Here is a 16406-nt window from a genome sequence, read left to right on the forward strand (position 1 = left end):
CCACAGTTAACATGGAGGGCAAATAAAGATGTCTGTTTACCTCCTTCGGGCCTCTTCTTGGAGGTTTTATGAATTACTTCCCGCTGCAGTCGTTCGGATGCGGCTCTTCTCAGATCTGTGTGCAATTAATAACACAGGCAACGTGATTATTCACGAGGCAAAGCATTGTGATCGTGGAACGCGCTCGTTTATGAATGCGCTTTATGATCATGTTTACCCTGCAATTAAAGGCGCGGTGCAGGAGTGACACTTATTAGACTGATTCCACTACAACTACAACACACAGGTGTGAGCAGACACTTGCCTCGGTTGTAAACGCTGCTTCTCTCCCCTCGCAGGCGCCACATGTGGCTCGGCGGCACAGCCTCCCCCTCCGTAATCTACCCGGCAACCTTTTTTGCTATTTTAACATCTGAATCTCGGCCCGAAATAATCCTGGCAGCGTCTCCTGCATTCCTTAAAGGTTACCCGAGCTGCCGGCACAGGAGGCAAGGATGGGACGCAGCTTTTTCAATAGCAGCGGAATTAGATCACTGCTGCTCTGCTTGAGCTTGAAGCAAGCAATATTTACCGAGATTCCGCTCTGAACCGACGCCCCGGCATCTGGTCAAAGCAGGAGTTTCTAATCTCTTCACTTTATACTGTATGCAGATCATTTAGAGCATAAAGGCACAAAACGTGTAGCGTAGGAGGCAACTTATACCACTTAAACTGCAATATATGAGTAAGAGATCAAAGGGAATCACACCGACGTACAAAGAGAACAACATGTACAAAGATTTATTTCTACCATGTGATGTTCAGTGTTTCTTCTACTCAAATACCAGATGAAACCTCTCATTGGTTAACACAGTAATTCACTTTTCACCATGATAACGAGTTCATGTTGATAACGAACTGTTCTTTTTACTGTTTTGTTTTGTTTTTTACTGGTGCCAGAACCCTAATGGATGATATTTGATGGTGATGAGCTCAACCGGCTGCATGGGTTCACTTTTGCAGACACAATGCTGCACTGTAAATTGATTCCCAGGTTGAGTTGCTGCTGAAAATCAGTTTCTGTCAGATATTTGGTCCATTTCGTTGTGAAACAAACACAGAAGAAGAAGAAAAAGTAAAAACACTTGAATAATTATTAAATTACTGTACTGTATATTACATCTATTACATCTTAACTGTCTTTTTATTAAGACCTTCTCTCTTTTCACTGTCACTGCCTCTAAAAGCATCTGCCGTATAGCCACGTTATAAGAAAGAGACAACTTTGTTGTTGGAACATTCGACTAAAACTGTAAAGTGGATGAAACGTGTTTTTATGCTGTTTCATGTCATACACATCTTCTCAGATCCAGTTGCTGCTTGTCGTCACATCTGATCAGTCTCTGTCAGGCTCAGCCGCACGTTGAGCTGAATGCTAACGCTTATTAGCATATAAGCTCCCTGGATGTTAACATGCCTGTCATGCATGCTAACACCCTGCTTCATGCATTAGCATGGCTTCCTGCTGTTTTGTGTTATTGCACTCTGACAGGAAGCCATTAATTCATTTTGTTTCCTAACAATCTATAACTACTTGAGTCTGAGCTAGCGAAAACCACGCGTGGACGCCTCCTCGTTACAGAATCTGACATGTTTTCTTTTTCCTGGTCAGCTGAAGATCCAGATCCAACAGCAAAGCCAGGAAATTCCTGTTGGGGTAGATGGCTCTCTTCTGGATCAGCTTCTGCAGAGCCTGCTTGAGCGGCAGGTGGTGGTAGATCATGAGGTAGGCCACCACCAAGGTCGACGAGCGGCTCATTCCCATGATGCAGTGCACCAAGACTTTCCCTGAAGAACAGAGGGGGATGTGAGCGGAGGATTAGTGAGAGGCCTCGGTTTTATTAATATCATACATGGCTGCCTGTCTCGTGCTGTGGCCTTTCTGTTTCCTGCTGCGAGCTAAAAATAGTTCCCACAATTCACTGCCTTTGTTCATTTAAGGTCCCTTTGCAGACTGGGCCCAACTGTCTCTTTAATGCCAATTCGTCCTCTACTTGATAGCTTCTTTGAAAGGAGCCACGGCCACATTATGGACTTAAATTCTTCAAGGTAAGACTCTCATTGTTCGCACTGGCTGAAAATACACTTATTACAAATTGTGTTACATTGTGGCAGTGGGTGACTTTGAAAGGACGGCATGTAGGAAGAAGTGGGGAGGTTAAGTTTATTAAGGATTTGTGGAGTGAAACTGCAAAACGTGGCACATTTCTGAAGAACATTACTCTGGTTATAATCTTTATAGCTGCTGAGGCACTATATAATATTCAAAGGCTCAAAAAGACACTCACCATCCGTTGACTTCAGCGCTTTGTGAATGAAATCAGCTGCAGGCTGGAAATAAACATCCAGATCAAAGTGTGTCGAGTCATCTGCTGGAATGCCACAATACACAGCGTCGCTGCCATAAAAGCTTTGGTTCCCTATGCTGCCTCGCTTGGAGTGAGCAGCATTTAATACATGAGTTATACCTAATTTCAGCAAGGCAGCCTTGTTTTGGGCTACTGCCCTGGCAAGACACAGAGACAGAGAGAAGTTCACTCCTGAGCCCTGAGCTCCATACAATATATTTGGCAGCAGCTGTATCACATGGACTGAGCGTAGAAACTAGCAGGGTTGTTTGTTTCACTACGAGGCAAACTGAGTCAGGTCGAATAAAATGCGTACTTACACATTTCCTATGTATATGTTAGGCCAGACCTCGTCGATTTGACTGAGATGCAGTTTGCATGAGTCCAAAAGCTTCTGCAGGTCTTTGACAGTCAGATATTCCGTCCTCTTGCGCTTCTGGCTTGACATTTTAAGTCCTAATCCCCCGCTTTGGATCGATTTCTGCTCCAAATGTTTTTTGTATTAAAGCAATCCCGTCTACTCCGGCTCAGGGTGATCTGTACAAGCAGGTGTTTATCCGCTGCCACTGGACAGCTACCCAATTTAGTGCTTAACCTAACGTGTAGTCTTACTTGTGCGAAAGGCAGAACAACAAAACAGGGCTGCTCACGCGCCGCGTCCTCACCCTGCTGTCGGACTGCGATTCAATAAGACTCAAACTGAGATGAATCAGCTGTAATGCAGTGATAATTAGGTGTAATTATAGGCAAGATGTTGTGCTTACACTGAATTTATGCTCCAGAAATACTGAAACGGCTTCATGAAGTTTTAGGACGCTGCTCTGACACAGTTTCACTTATTTAAGTTTCACATTGAAGAAAAACACAATTTTAAAATAAAAAAAATAACATCTGATTAACACAATGATGTGAATGAACTTTGTGTCACAGACAATGGATTTACTATTCCTTAAAATGCAAACACGTCTTGGAATTGATTTATACTACTTTTTTTTTTACTTTTTTTTTCACTCTTGTGAAAAGGCAGCTTGCATCAAACACAGCAGCACAGTCAAACAAACTGTCAGTACATAATGAATCCACTTGCTTGCAGGGTAGGGAAACATTTTGTGCTTCTGTGAGTGAAACTATATAATATAATCTTGCAGTGGATTCATGATGTCTTGTGGAGTTCTATGTCCAGAGCGCGAAGCTGTTTGAGGAATCCTGTGTTTGGGAAGATCCACCTGCACTCTTTGACCTGACTGATGGCTTCCACTAGCGTATAATGGTGGTGGATCATGAGGTAGGCCAGGACGAGGGAGGCGGACCTGCTCACCCCGACTGCACAGTGGACAAGAACCCGGCCTGGTACAGAGTAAGATTAAAATGAGTCTACTGTATCGGCTGGATGTGGGATTTGAGAAGGTGGGCGATTGAAGCAACGTGAGGGATATTTACCACCAGCTGTGTCGAGTGCATTCTGGATATACTCAGCAGAGGGAAAGAAATAGCGAGAGAGGTCAAAGGTCGGCGAGTCATCTGCAGGCACGCCATAATAATCCACAGTGGAGCCATAGAAGTCGTGACTCCCCTGACAGTGCATCCTCCCGTGGGCTGCGTTCAGGACATGAGTGATTCCCAGCTTCCACAGCCGGTAGCGATCATTGGCCACTGACCTGTGAGCAACGGGAACAAACGTGATGCAGAAGCAGTGAACAGCTGTTTTTATCATATGTCTTTGACTCACATGTCACCAATGAAGAGATTAGGCCAAACTTCATCCACATGATTGCCAAACCTTTTCCCTCCGTACAGAACCTTCACTATGTCTTTCACAGAAGGAGGATTTTCCTGCATAATATTCACTATTGGCGCAACAGAAAACGATTCCTTCTGCCAATAATTCTTTTCAAACTCTGATGAGACTTTACACTAATCATTTCGGTACTGACGTGAACAGGTGCTCCCAGTCTAAAATTAAAACATCGACCTACACGTTGTAAAGCCTATAAAAGTGCATTTTACTCTTCACGTCTGTGCACAAATATTTATTAATGTGTGGTCACATTGATCCCTTCTCACCGCGGATACAAATACATCGTTTTCACCAGTAGGCGGATCTAACCAGCTACACCATCCTCACACGTCTAATTTTCCTTGCGCAGCTATTCTACACATTACCGCACTGCGCTGTCAACAATGCTACAATGCTAGCTACCGCGAAGCCAGCGCGAAATGATTTGGAGCGTTTTAATGCGGCAACCGCGACTTCTCCAGCGTCCTTCGAGATGGCGTGCAGCTAGCTAGCTGAACGGACGCGTCCCCGCATCGTCTCCCGTCACACCTCGGTGCCGGTGAGTAGGAGTAGGACGCGGGCATTGATTATGCTAGCGCTTAGCACGCTAGCCGCCGTTAGCTGCCGCCGTGGGCTTGTTGTGATACAGTAGATGCTTTAGTGTCGCTCAGTGTTTACCACAGCTGATCTTACACACATTCACTTACAAGGCTGGTTTGTAATTTCACCAGATACTGGAATAAGAAGGACAGTTAGCTGAGCCCACCTCCCTGAGAGACAGTGATGTGGATGCAAGGGGCAGGTTTTATTGACTACATACACCCTCGATCTATAATAATAATAATAACAATCTAGAATTTAATTCCATAATGTGGACCACTGGAAATGAAATTAAACATTGACGACGTCTATTCATTTTATTGTTAGGATCGTGTTGGCTAAAATTAGGATGATGCATGGCACATTTTCCACTACTAGCTTAACAGTTACAGTCGCTCCTTCACCTACATTTTAAGGTGGAGTTTCCATTGTGCAATACTGTTTCCAGTTATCTGTGTTTATCTCAATCTATCTCTGTTCAATCTATGTGACACTGAAACTCGTAAAATCTCTGGAAGTTGGTTACTGATTGTTATCTTTTGTAAAATGCTATAACCTACATTCATTATTGCTGATTTAATGGAAACAAAGTGTCTCTCATTTCCTGTTTTCTCCTTAAGATTTGTTCATGAGGAAGTTGGCACAACACTAACAGTAACAGAAAGGCAGAGTTTAGTGGTCTGAGCTGATCAGGTTTTGTGCTCTTCTCTCTGGTCTCAAAGCAAAGACAAAATGACCCAACTGAGTGTCCGTCGCTGGACACCCAAGCATGTGGCCAAGTGGCTGAAGGAGGAGGGATTCTGTGACTACGTGGACCTGCTGTGCAACAAGCACCGACTGGACGGCACCAGCCTGCTCGCCCTCAGCGAGTACGACCTCCGCTCGCCACCTCTGGAGCTCAAGGTGCTTGGAGACATCAAGCGGCTGATGGTCTCCATCCGCAAACTACAGAAACAGAACATGGACGTGATGGAGGAGCTGGGCCTTCCCTTCGATGGTCACTCTCCCACAGGCTCTGGAGGCAGTGTGGACTGGCTGTGTAACGGAGACCCAGGTAGAGACTGTGACAGCACTGACACTGCACCAGTGGGGGAGGAGTACCACCAGTATACCAATGGGAAGTACAAGCAGCAGACGAGGCGGCTGGACCCGGAGTACTGGAAGACGGTGCTTAGCTCAGTTTATGTGGTGTTTGTGTTCGGCTTCACGTCCTTTGTCATGGTCATTGTGCATGAGAGGGTACCCGACATGCGCACATACCCTCCACTGCCAGATATTTTCCTAGACAGGTGGGTGTCTGACTGCTCCGAAACCTTTGTCCCTGGTCTGTGCCAGAAAGACAAGTACAACGTTAGTCAACTGTTAAATGTCAAAGAAATATATTTGTGTCAACTGTCAGAATATCGTGCCAGATGGTGGACAATATAACTGCCCTACTTCCTTGTCGCATGTTTCTATATTTGTCCTTGCGTATTCCTGATGGCAAGCTTTGGGTCAAAGGGGTCTTTTAGATTTTTTTTTAAGGTGACATACATTGTAGTTTTACCCGTTTGTTTTTAATCAGCTTTGAGCTTTAAAAGACATGGTTTAGCTTGTTCCATCATGTAGTTATGGAATGTTGTCATTGATAGCATCCTGAGCGCTTTTCTTCCTTTTCGACAGTGTGCCTAGAATACCATGGGCCTTTGCCATGGCTGAGGCATGTGGTGTGATCCTCTGCAACATCTGGCTGCTTGTTCTGCTGCTTCATAAGCACAGGTAAAACCCTGTCAGACCTTCACCTTGCTGTCACTTCGGTGATTACCTGCTGCGCATCACTGGATAACTATTACTCACAACTTGCAGATCCATCCTCCTGCGGCGCATGTGCAGCCTCATGGGAACAGTTTTCATGCTGCGCTGTATCACTATGTTCGTCACCTCCCTGTCTGTGCCAGGACAGCACCTGCAATGCTCAGGAAAGGTAACGCCCTAATATGCTTTGCATATATTTTATTATGAACGGCACGTTTGCATGTTCCAGTGAGCAGCGTCTGTTTTCCCCCTGCATAGATGTACGGTGACATGTGGGCCAAACTCCAGCGGGCCGTGGCCATCTGGAGTGGTTTTGGGATGACCCTGACTGGAGTGCATACATGTGGTGACTACATGTTCAGTGGCCACACAGTGGTCCTCACCATGCTCAACTTCTTTGTCACAGAGTGTGAGTAGTTTGACATAATTATGTACACAAGCACTTCAAAATAGAAACAGATTGTATCTTTAAAATGTATTTGTCAGGTTTTGTTCCCTTATAAAAGATTGAGCTGTTCCTAAAAGCTGTGTTTTGAATGGTTAAAATTTTAGATATTAGGAAGACATTATATATTGTTCCTTTGTTGCCACCCGGTGTCTTTAATTGGTAATACAACTTAAAATTCTAATTTAAATGACGATGACGATGATGGACAATAATACGCTTTCACACAAAGATAAACTATATTTTTCCATGATGATTCCATAATTTACTGTTTTGTTTTTGCAGACACTCCCCGAAGCTGGAACTTTATTCACACCTTGTCGTGGGTCCTTAATCTCTTTGGCATCTTTTTCATTCTGGCTGCACACGAACACTACTCCATTGACGTCTTCATAGCCTTCTACATCACTACCAGACTATTCCTGTACTACCACACTCTAGCCAACACGCGGGCTTACCAGCAGAGTCGAAGAGCTCGCATCTGGTTCCCAATGTTCTCCTTCTTCGAGTGTAACGTCAACGGGCCGGTACCCAACGAATACTGCTGGCCCTTCTCTAGGCCTACTATGATGAGAAGGCTGATTGGGTAAGGTGCAGGAGGTGGTTCTGTCATACACTCCGTAGCCCATGCTGTTTCACCTGCTTTGTCAAGTTGCCAACTACGACTGTGTGCGATATCCTTATTAACAAAGAACACTCAGACTGATGATCCTGTCAGCACCAAGATGGGATGGGATACACAGAGCCACACCTTCTTTTATTTTGGAACTTTAGTTCCAGCCTACTTTCCTATTGTTGTTGTTCTCTGGATTAGATGAGGGCCCCCTAACTGTGCAGAGGTTGTAAAAGTCCCTCTGAGCATGCGTTACTTGGTTTCAAAACAGAAGATGATGAATGTGTGTCTCGTTAATTTCTTTGTTTCTCTAATTGGCTGGATAATTTATTTTAACATAAACAGAAATTTTTCATTACCCCGTCATAAAAAAACACGATAGCACACAATAAAAGGAAGCCACATGAAGAAAGGTCTAAGGTAGTATTCGACCTATTCCATCATAGGTGTTTACCATTTCCTGTGCAGTTTAAATATCTGTTGTTTTAAAGTTTAAGTTTTTCTTCCTGACTTAATGTTTTGTCTTACCACTAACTGTGGACCACTGTTAAAGCAATAAGTAGGGAGCTATGTTACGCTAATGCTTTTTTCTGTGTATAAAGTTCATCATGTTGAGAAGTAGATTGTTTTGTACTGTATGTCTGTTGCATTCCAGGACAGGATGCTTATATTTTGATTATATTGTTACATGCTGACAGAAAAAAAAAAAACTACAACTCATGGCTCGTTGTAAGATAAACAAAATGCATTGATTCCTTTTGTTAAATTGTTCACATAATCTGCCTTTCCTGACCAGACCTAGAAAATCAGCCAAAAGTGTGGAACACAAAGCTTTTTCCCAGTTGTCTTAAATATAATTCAGTTTGCCAATTACCTTGAGTGTTAAAATAGGTTCTACTGTATAGGAATTCCACAAATCTGTCATCTTTACTCTTGATTAGTTGTCTAGTGCTTTAAAAAAATACATTTGATCATAATGTATATGACCAGGCTTAAAACCTATTTGACCTCTCCCTGATGATAATTTGTAGTGAAAGTTCTTAAAAATGACAGTTTGTATGCATTTGTTTATATTAATTTATTTCACTTTGTAAATGTTGATAGGTATTTTTATATTTCATAAACAAAGTTACAGCAACATGCACATGTAAAATTATGTTTACAGTTGCTCTTATCTGAAACACAATGTGCTATTTAAGTGTAATGTTCAGTCATGTCCATCATTAAAGACCTTAAAGAAAAAAAAAGATTCGATCTGTGTTTCACACATCTACAGTATATAGGGGTTTATATAGTTAGAATGCTTATACAGGATGTTTTTGCAATTTATTTTTAACTTTACAAATAATAGTTGGTTAAAACTTAAGTACTTCTATGGGTAGTAATACAGTAATTATGTGAAAAAGGTACTCCACAATATTAAAGTAGTATTGACTGTTCACTCATTAAAAAGTATAAAATATCACAAATGACCAACTCATGCCATGGCGTATTGGTTGCCATGGTGATTTTGAGGTCTTTAACCTGCCAGTGCACACAAAACTATAATGTAAAATTACAACTTAGCAAGATGTGTTGTTTTCAATTCATACCACTAATACTAAATGAATTAACCTCGAATCGTAATATAATAAAACTAATAAAATAGCTTTAACCAATTTTAGTCAGGCACAAAGTGAACAGCTTTAGTTTGGGTCCTGCCGCGCCGAGGTCAGGAGGAGGGTGTTAGCTGCGGCGTCTTCTACGTTGTCCTACGCTGGTGCTGAACGCTTTTTCTGTCGCTTCTAATATTAAACAAGTTGACAGCTCGCTCGCTAGCAACAGTTTAACCCGGTAAGTTGTACATTTAGTGGTACTAAAGTTGCTCATGATACAGTTTGTTGTAATGTCAGCAAGATGGCTGTCAAACGTCCCGTCTGCTAACGCTAGCTAGAAAACGCCCCCTACGACACTTGGGTGTTCAGACTCCTTCAGAATACGGGATGCAGCGTTAACTATGGCGTATTTAGTATTTCTTGCAAAGTTTCATACCTATTTGAGTAGTAAGGGTAAGGAACCGGCAGTCCTCGAGAACGTATGCATGCATGCATAAAACAGACTTTTGAAATAAATCACTTTAGTGTTGTGTCCCTCATAGACCCTTGTTTAAAAACAAATAATTCATAATCGTGTTAATATAGAAAGTAGCTTCTAAAGCATTGTCCTGTCAGGCGGTGTTTAAGAAGCCTGCTGTCTTAACCTTGACCATACGCAGACGTGACAGCCTAAGTGTGACTCATGGAGACACTGCAGGTGTCCGGCAACACATTTTAATTACAGTGTTACACCATGAACCAAAGGTAAAAACAAATAAATATGGATAAATTCAGCTTATGGCATATCTACATATGTGATTTATTTAATCACAAATCACAATAATTAAGGATATGATCTACAGCATTGATGGGCTTACAAAATAACCAGAAATGTATATCTATGTCTCTTATAAAGACCAATTGTGTTTAGGACGTCATGACAGTTACACTATAAAATGTGTATTAATTTGTGACAGGCATAATGGCAGTTCCTCCAACATATGCAGACCTTGGAAAATCAGCAAAGGACATCTTTAGTAAAGGATATGGTAAGTACAAGCTTGTTGTTATTTATGGTGGTATTTATTTATTTACTGACATTAGTTGGACATGCTGGCAGTTACTCACTTTTATTCTCCTTACAGGTTTTGGAATAGTTAAGCTTGATGTGAAGACAAAATCTTCAAGTGGAGTGGTGAGTTGATATGATACAATAGTAGTAATAATAATAGTCTCAATTTGAGAGTATGTTTTATGCTGGTGGCATAAAATCTTATATTGGTCAGCTTCTAATGTACATTAGCTTTAAGTGATTTATGTGTAACCTTTTCAACCTGTTTGGTTTCCAGGTAATAATAATTTTCTCTTGTGTTAACTCCAGGAATTTAAAACATCTGGTTCATCCAACATAGACACCAGTAAAGTCACTGGAAACCTGGAAACCAAGTACAAGTGGTCTGAGTATGGGCTGACGTTTACAGAGAAGTGGACCACAGAAAACACACTTGGAACAGAAGTCTGTGTTGAGGATCAGGTAAAAGGAAAAAAAACTGTATATTGCTGATCATACCTTTAGTCACATAGTTTAAATTAAAAGTGACTGATTGAGTAACTTTGCTCTTTAGATCACTAAAGGGCTGAAACTCACCTTTGAGACTACATTTTCACCAAATACTGGGTGAGCTCCACTTGAATGTTAATGAGAAAATCATGATTGACACAAGGAGCATTCCTGTATCCTCTTTTAACTAGGGCATGTTTTTAATTTTACAGCAAGAAGAGTGGCAAGGTTAAGACTGCTTATAAGAGGGAATACCTTAATGTTGGTGCTGACGTGGATTTAGATTTTGCCGGTCCTACTATTCATGGAGCAGCAGTGGGCGGCTACGAGGGCTGGCTGGCTGGGTACCAGATGACCTTTGACACAGCCAAGTCCAGGATGACGCAGAGCAACTTTGCAGTTGGCTACACAACTGGGGATTTTCAGCTTCACACCAATGTGTATGTTTTCAATCAACAAATATTTGAAGTACTAACAGTAACTATGTAACTCACTGATCAATATTCATGTCAGGTTGGGATTTTAAAGTAGACATACAAGTGATGTTGTGCATTAATTGCTTCTCTGTAGAAATGATGGTTCAGAGTTTGGTGGATCCATTTACCAGAAAGTCAATGACAGCTTGGAGACTGCTGTGAACCTCGCTTGGACAGCAGGCAGCAATGGAACTCGCTTTGGAATTGCTGCCAAATATCAATTAGACTCCAGTGCTTCCATATCGGTAAGCCTTCTGGTTTTACATCTCACATGCTATATGGATCTTTGAGTGATTGTCACTACAATAACTTAATGTTTTTTTTGTAGGCTAAGGTCAACAATGCCAGCTTGGTAGGAATTGGCTACACCCAGACTCTTAGGCCTGGTAAGAAACCTGACCTAAAATGTTTTAAAAACTCCCTCTATTTCTTTTTAAAATCAGTTTTTTAAAATGCATGTAAACGTTTTGTTCCAGGTATGAAGCTTACTCTTTCTGCACTGGTGGATGGGAAGAATATCAATGCTGGTGGTCATAAACTAGGTTTAGGCCTAGAGTTGGAGGCGTAGGAACTGCTCTGTCGTTTTCAGACTGTCACGTGAATCTGACCTTCAGTGTTCCTATGGTTAGCAGGAAATATATTTTAAACAGACAAAGCCAAAACCAAACATAAGCCCAAATTTGAGACAAAACCTTTTGTTCGTTGTGGTTCTAATAACTAGTCAGGTTTCACATGTATTTATCGACCTCTGCCAATTTAACCACTATAATGAAAAACCATCCTCTGGATATTGAAAGTTGGCTTCCTTAGTTTGACAATCCAGGAGTGGTTCCTATAAAGAGTAAAGCTTGTTATTTTGCTGAATGGTTATCATGTAGAATGTAAATCTGAGCTGCTATTTTGCACAATAGAATACACATTTATTTAAAGTCACTTTATTTGCACATCTTATATTTGGTAGTGATTATCTACCAGTGGGAAGCATGATTAATGAAGACTCAAACCAGTCTACTGGTTGGTCTTTGAGTAGCCTAAATGTGCAGTGTGATGAGTTAGAACTTCACTTCCCCATGTATCAGTTCCTAAGTTGCAAGAAAAGGCTAAGTAGATTTTGATTTTCCTCGGTCAATAAGTCAAATAAAAGAATGCGAGCGAATCAACTTTCCATTTGAGGATGGTGACACCAATCAGAAAGCTGTTTGTGTGTTGATGTGAGACCTTTACAATAAATCCCTGAAATAAATTCATATCCTGCCTGGTAATTTTTTTACAAGACACATGACACCCATGTATATTTGTACAGTGGTTGTCATCATGTTCTGTGCAACATCATGCTGCCATTTCTAATTGACTAATTTTGTTAAATTAACTATGTATTTTATTGTAATTTTAAGATGTTTGTATAATTTTTAAGTTATAGAAAATTTCATGTGTTACATTTGTTGAATTTAGCATCAACAGTCTCAATCGCTGAACCCACCACTGAAGGAAGTCATTTGGGTATTAAGAGTGTGGAGGCATGAGACCTATAATAGATGACAGGAGTAGTGTTTATTGTTACACAAATAAACCAACAGTTGTCCAGAGTACAAGGGTACTCTCCGTTTTTTCACCGTGTAAAATAATTTGTGGAAGAATAATCCTACAGTTTAAAAGCCAGCGTGAGTCCATCTCCTACTGTGATCATGCTCAAGCTGATGCGAGCGTCTTTGTGCAGCTTCTTGTTCAGCTTGTCGATGGCTACGGTGCTTTTGTCGTCAGGGGATGGATTCAGCACTCTCCCTCCCCACAGCACCTGCAGAGGAACACGCCTCCAGAATAAGCTGCGCGACATGCAAAGACGACTTCAGGTTCTGTCCTGGTTGAAGGCCTTACGTTGTCAACAGCGATGATGCCTCCTTTCCTCAACAGCTGCAGAGACTTCTCATAGTAGTTGTCATAGTTCTCTTTGTCTGCATCAATGAAGACGAAATCAAATGTTCCGGCTTGTCCAGCAGCCAGGAGGTCACCTGGAAGGAGACACTGTGTGGTCATACATTTAAATTAATTGTTTTTCGTGAGGTTTTCCGGGTTGTTAACGTTTACGTTGCCCCACGTGACTCCGATGACCGACGTACTCGGCGTCGTCTTGCGTCATTACGTCATTACGTCATTGAGAACCAGTTACTAATTAAGCTAATTACGCGTTAAAACGACTCAAAAGATGAGCTAGCAATTCGCTTCAAAGCTAAAAGATAATACTTTCAGCTTCGAAAATAATTTATGCTAAAGTGCGGACGTTGAAAGATAAGAAGTAAGCGAACGTCGCCCCGTTAAAACTGGAATTGAGGTACAAACACGTGTTAATTAGCAAAGCTTGTTTATGTTCATTCAGCTTATTGACAGCGTCTCCTGCTGTGTTAGTTAACTAGAGTAGGACGCTTTAACATAAATATAATCTAAAAAATCATCATGAGAGTGTTAAGGTGTAATGTTGAGGTGTTAAAATCGCATTAAAACAAGTGTTATTTCAGGAAAAGGGTCAAATAACTGTACTAGCGCTCTAATAGTAATAATTAAAGCGTTAAACACATTTCTTCACCTAGAGTTTTCAGTGCTGGTTGTATGCGTAGGTCAATCTTTTGCTCAACTCCAGCCTGTAGACAAAGACAAACAAAAGTGCAACAAAATTGTGCAATATGAGATAAGAAAGAGCTGACTCATGTTTATCTATTAAAATGATATAATATTTATCAAAGACTGTATGTGGAAAAAAATGAGAATCCTCTGCACTATTACGCGCTTATAAAAACAAGCTGTACAAATCATATACCCAACACTTGAGTAACACAGAGCTTTACTTCTATCCAGTACGGTCTGCCAACGTTGGCGTATTCATCGCTGATGTCACATGCCACCACAACACCATCGTCAGGTAAAGCCAGTGCCATGTTTAGTGTATTGTACCCAGTGTATACTCCTACAAATACAATAGAGAGATTAATAACATTAGGGAAAAATTAGTGAAAGAAAAGTAGGTTAAGTATGAACTTCTTAGCCATGATGGATAAGCCTCATTCTGTTGTTGGTGTTTGTGATTTACCAATCTCTAAAGCTTTCTTAGCTTTTATTAGCTTTGCCAGATTGGCCATCAACTGCGCCTGCTCACAGGCGACCATCATGATACACCATGGATGTTCCATAGTCCTCTGAAAGCATCAAACAGAAACCAGTCACATCAGTAGAAAAAAACACTCTATGAAACATGATTACATCTTAAGATAGTAAATGCACGGTTATCCCAGAGCACAGAACAATGCCAGATACGCAGACATTACCATCCTGAGGTTTTTGAGTGATGGATGTTCCCTCAAGGAGTGATTGAGGACATACTGCATCAGTGGGTTGTCTTTTGCTCCGCAGTGACTTTTGGAGATCATTGTGAAAGATTTCTTTTTCCCTGAGGGCGAACATGAAAAAAAGATTTTAGGACCATTATGATGTCACAGGACCTGAAAAGTTTAAGATAAAGCGTACACCCCAACCAGTATAACCACATTCATACATCCACTGTGTGATCCTGCATGTCTGGCCTCTATTGCTAGTGCACACTGCAAACTAATCATTTAGAGCTCCTTAAGTCTCACTCAGGCACTGGAAAATAAATCACATGGTGTATGTCAAACAAAGAGCGTTATCCAACAGTGGTGGAGGCTGTTTATTTAGCCTCCACCAGTGATTTCCAAATCCTCTGGGAGAAAAAGGGACCGCCCCATATATTAACAGTGCATGGTGTCAAGCTAATTAAATTTTACCGTGTGTCTGCACGTTAAAGTATTTATTCTTACCGAAGAAATAACCAGTGACAAAAACGACCCCAAGCGCCACCGATCCAACCAGCGCTTCTTTGGAAACGTTACGAAAAGTCATGACTGTACGTACAACAATGACAACATTCAGCTGAGGCGCTTCCGCGTTGAGCCGGGTCTCTACCGTAATGACACATGTAAAGGCGAAGCTACCTGTTTAAAGGAAAATACAGTGTAACAACCCTGAATAAGACGCACCTAGAAAATGTGTCCAGTCTAAAGCCTTATATTGAGCCGATGCACGGAGCTTAGAACTGACCCGTGAACGAAAAGTTGTTGAAACAATGTTGCTGTCAGATGTTCCACAAAAACAACTCACGCAGTGTCTGAAGCTGTGGTGTTAGTCTGTTGTGTTTGAGTCCTCAACCGTAACCTACCGAAACCACTGCGTGACCGCACACACGTGACCTGCTGCTGCCCTCGTCCGGACTACACTCCGGAAGTACGAGATGACGTCACGACTGACGTTCAAGCTGCCGCTGCGGGACGTCGCTTTGCTTCATGTGTGTTGGTTTTCTGTTGAAAGAAATGTCTTGCATTTACACGTGTTTTTTTTAGAAGAGCACATTTTTGAAGAGTTTCCGTGTCTGTTGTATGTTATTGCTATTTCAGGTCAGTCAACACTGTCTGCTCTGGAGCAGCTTCAGTGACAGACTGATTCACCCTCGCTGTGTGAAGGAGAAATCACAGATCTTTCCTACCTGCTGCTGTCAGACTGTACAGTCAGCACTGTTAACTACCTCCCGGTCAACTCACCCACTGCATCAGTCATTATGTAGATAAATCTCCTCTGTGCAATATTGTTTTTCTTCCCATAACTCCATACTCACTCTGCCCACCTGTATAGAGTTGTACTGTGTCAACACAACTTGACTTTAAATTCTCTTCTCTGTATTTGTCTTTTCTCTGAATCGTGTGTATTCTCTGTATTTGTGCTGTTGTGAGATGCAATTTTACCACAGTGGAACAATTAAAGGATTCTCTTTTTTTCTAGGTTTTAATCTATTACCCATGCCATAAATAATAGGGTTGATTAATATAACATAACAGACCTTTCGTTCCTTCCTGAATTCTAAAACCCTCTAGTAGCTAATGCTAATGTGAGTGTAATGTGGGCTGTTGTACAGAGAGGGGCAGTACAGTCATGTCTTAATGTCAAGGGGAAAAGCCTCAATATTTGCAACTGGTTCCTAATAGATGAACTTTTTAAGTTTGACACATTTTTTATCGATTTACTGCAGCATTGTTTCAGTTTATCCACCTGTGTTAAAAAAATGCACCCCAAATAAGACATGTAATAAAAAGTCACAAAGGGGCAGCGTTGCCATGGC

General features: G+C 41.5%; 5 protein-coding genes across 9 annotated transcripts; 2 read left to right on the forward strand and 3 right to left on the reverse strand.

Moving 5' to 3' along the window:
• Positions 1–764: 764 nt before the first annotated feature.
• On the reverse strand, positions 765–2989 carry LOC114845682 (dual specificity protein phosphatase 13-like). Its single transcript, XM_029134011.3, has 3 exons — positions 2708–2989; positions 2328–2545; positions 765–1827 (listed from the first exon to the last, which is right to left on the reverse strand). The coding sequence occupies exons 1-3, from the start codon at positions 2833–2835 to the stop codon at positions 1616–1618; spliced, it is 558 nt and encodes a 185-aa protein (XP_028989844.1). The 5' UTR covers positions 2836–2989; the 3' UTR covers positions 765–1615.
• Positions 2990–3213: 224 nt separating this feature from the next.
• LOC114845683 (dual specificity protein phosphatase 13-like) lies at positions 3214–4249 on the reverse strand. Its single transcript, XM_029134012.3, has 3 exons — positions 4117–4249; positions 3828–4045; positions 3214–3734 (listed from the first exon to the last, which is right to left on the reverse strand). Exons 1-3 carry the CDS (start codon positions 4224–4226, stop codon positions 3541–3543), a joined length of 522 nt encoding a protein of 173 aa, XP_028989845.1. The 5' UTR covers positions 4227–4249; the 3' UTR covers positions 3214–3540.
• Positions 4250–4582: 333 nt separating this feature from the next.
• samd8 (sterile alpha motif domain containing 8) lies at positions 4583–8237 on the forward strand. Its single transcript, XM_029134003.3, has 6 exons — positions 4583–4723; positions 5487–6053; positions 6427–6522; positions 6610–6727; positions 6817–6967; positions 7289–8237. The coding sequence occupies exons 2-6, from the start codon at positions 5497–5499 to the stop codon at positions 7591–7593; spliced, it is 1227 nt and encodes a 408-aa protein (XP_028989836.1). The 5' UTR covers positions 4583–4723; positions 5487–5496; the 3' UTR covers positions 7594–8237.
• A 1055-nt stretch (positions 8238–9292) lies between these two features.
• Positions 9293–12474, forward strand: LOC114845680 (voltage-dependent anion-selective channel protein 2-like). The gene is made up of 9 exons (XM_029134004.2): positions 9293–9449; positions 10168–10239; positions 10336–10385; positions 10572–10724; positions 10816–10868; positions 10964–11191; positions 11322–11472; positions 11556–11613; positions 11704–12474. The coding sequence occupies exons 2-9, from the start codon at positions 10173–10175 to the stop codon at positions 11793–11795; spliced, it is 852 nt and encodes a 283-aa protein (XP_028989837.1). The 5' UTR covers positions 9293–9449; positions 10168–10172; the 3' UTR covers positions 11796–12474.
• Positions 12475–12758: 284 nt separating this feature from the next.
• comtd1 (catechol-O-methyltransferase domain containing 1) lies at positions 12759–15563 on the reverse strand. 5 transcript variants are annotated; one of them, XM_029134005.3, is made up of 8 exons: positions 15335–15471; positions 15055–15228; positions 14545–14666; positions 14310–14415; positions 14068–14186; positions 13809–13863; positions 13103–13236; positions 12759–13022 (listed from the first exon to the last, which is right to left on the reverse strand). In XM_029134005.3, the coding sequence occupies exons 2-8, from the start codon at positions 15134–15136 to the stop codon at positions 12870–12872; spliced, it is 771 nt and encodes a 256-aa protein (XP_028989838.1). In that variant the 5' UTR covers positions 15137–15228; positions 15335–15471; the 3' UTR covers positions 12759–12869. The 5 variants fall into 5 exon arrangements, with proteins under 5 accessions (XP_028989838.1, XP_028989843.1, XP_028989840.1 ...); XM_029134010.3 differs by lacking the exon at positions 15055–15228 and having other exon boundaries at positions 15453–15563; XM_029134007.3 differs by lacking the exon at positions 15055–15228 and having other exon boundaries at positions 15395–15509.
• Positions 15564–16406: the final 843 nt, after the last annotated feature.

The sequence above is a fragment of the Betta splendens genome, chromosome 19 (assembly GCF_900634795.4).
Source record: "Betta splendens chromosome 19, fBetSpl5.4, whole genome shotgun sequence".
Taxonomy (NCBI): Eukaryota; Metazoa; Chordata; class Actinopteri; order Anabantiformes; family Osphronemidae; genus Betta; species Betta splendens.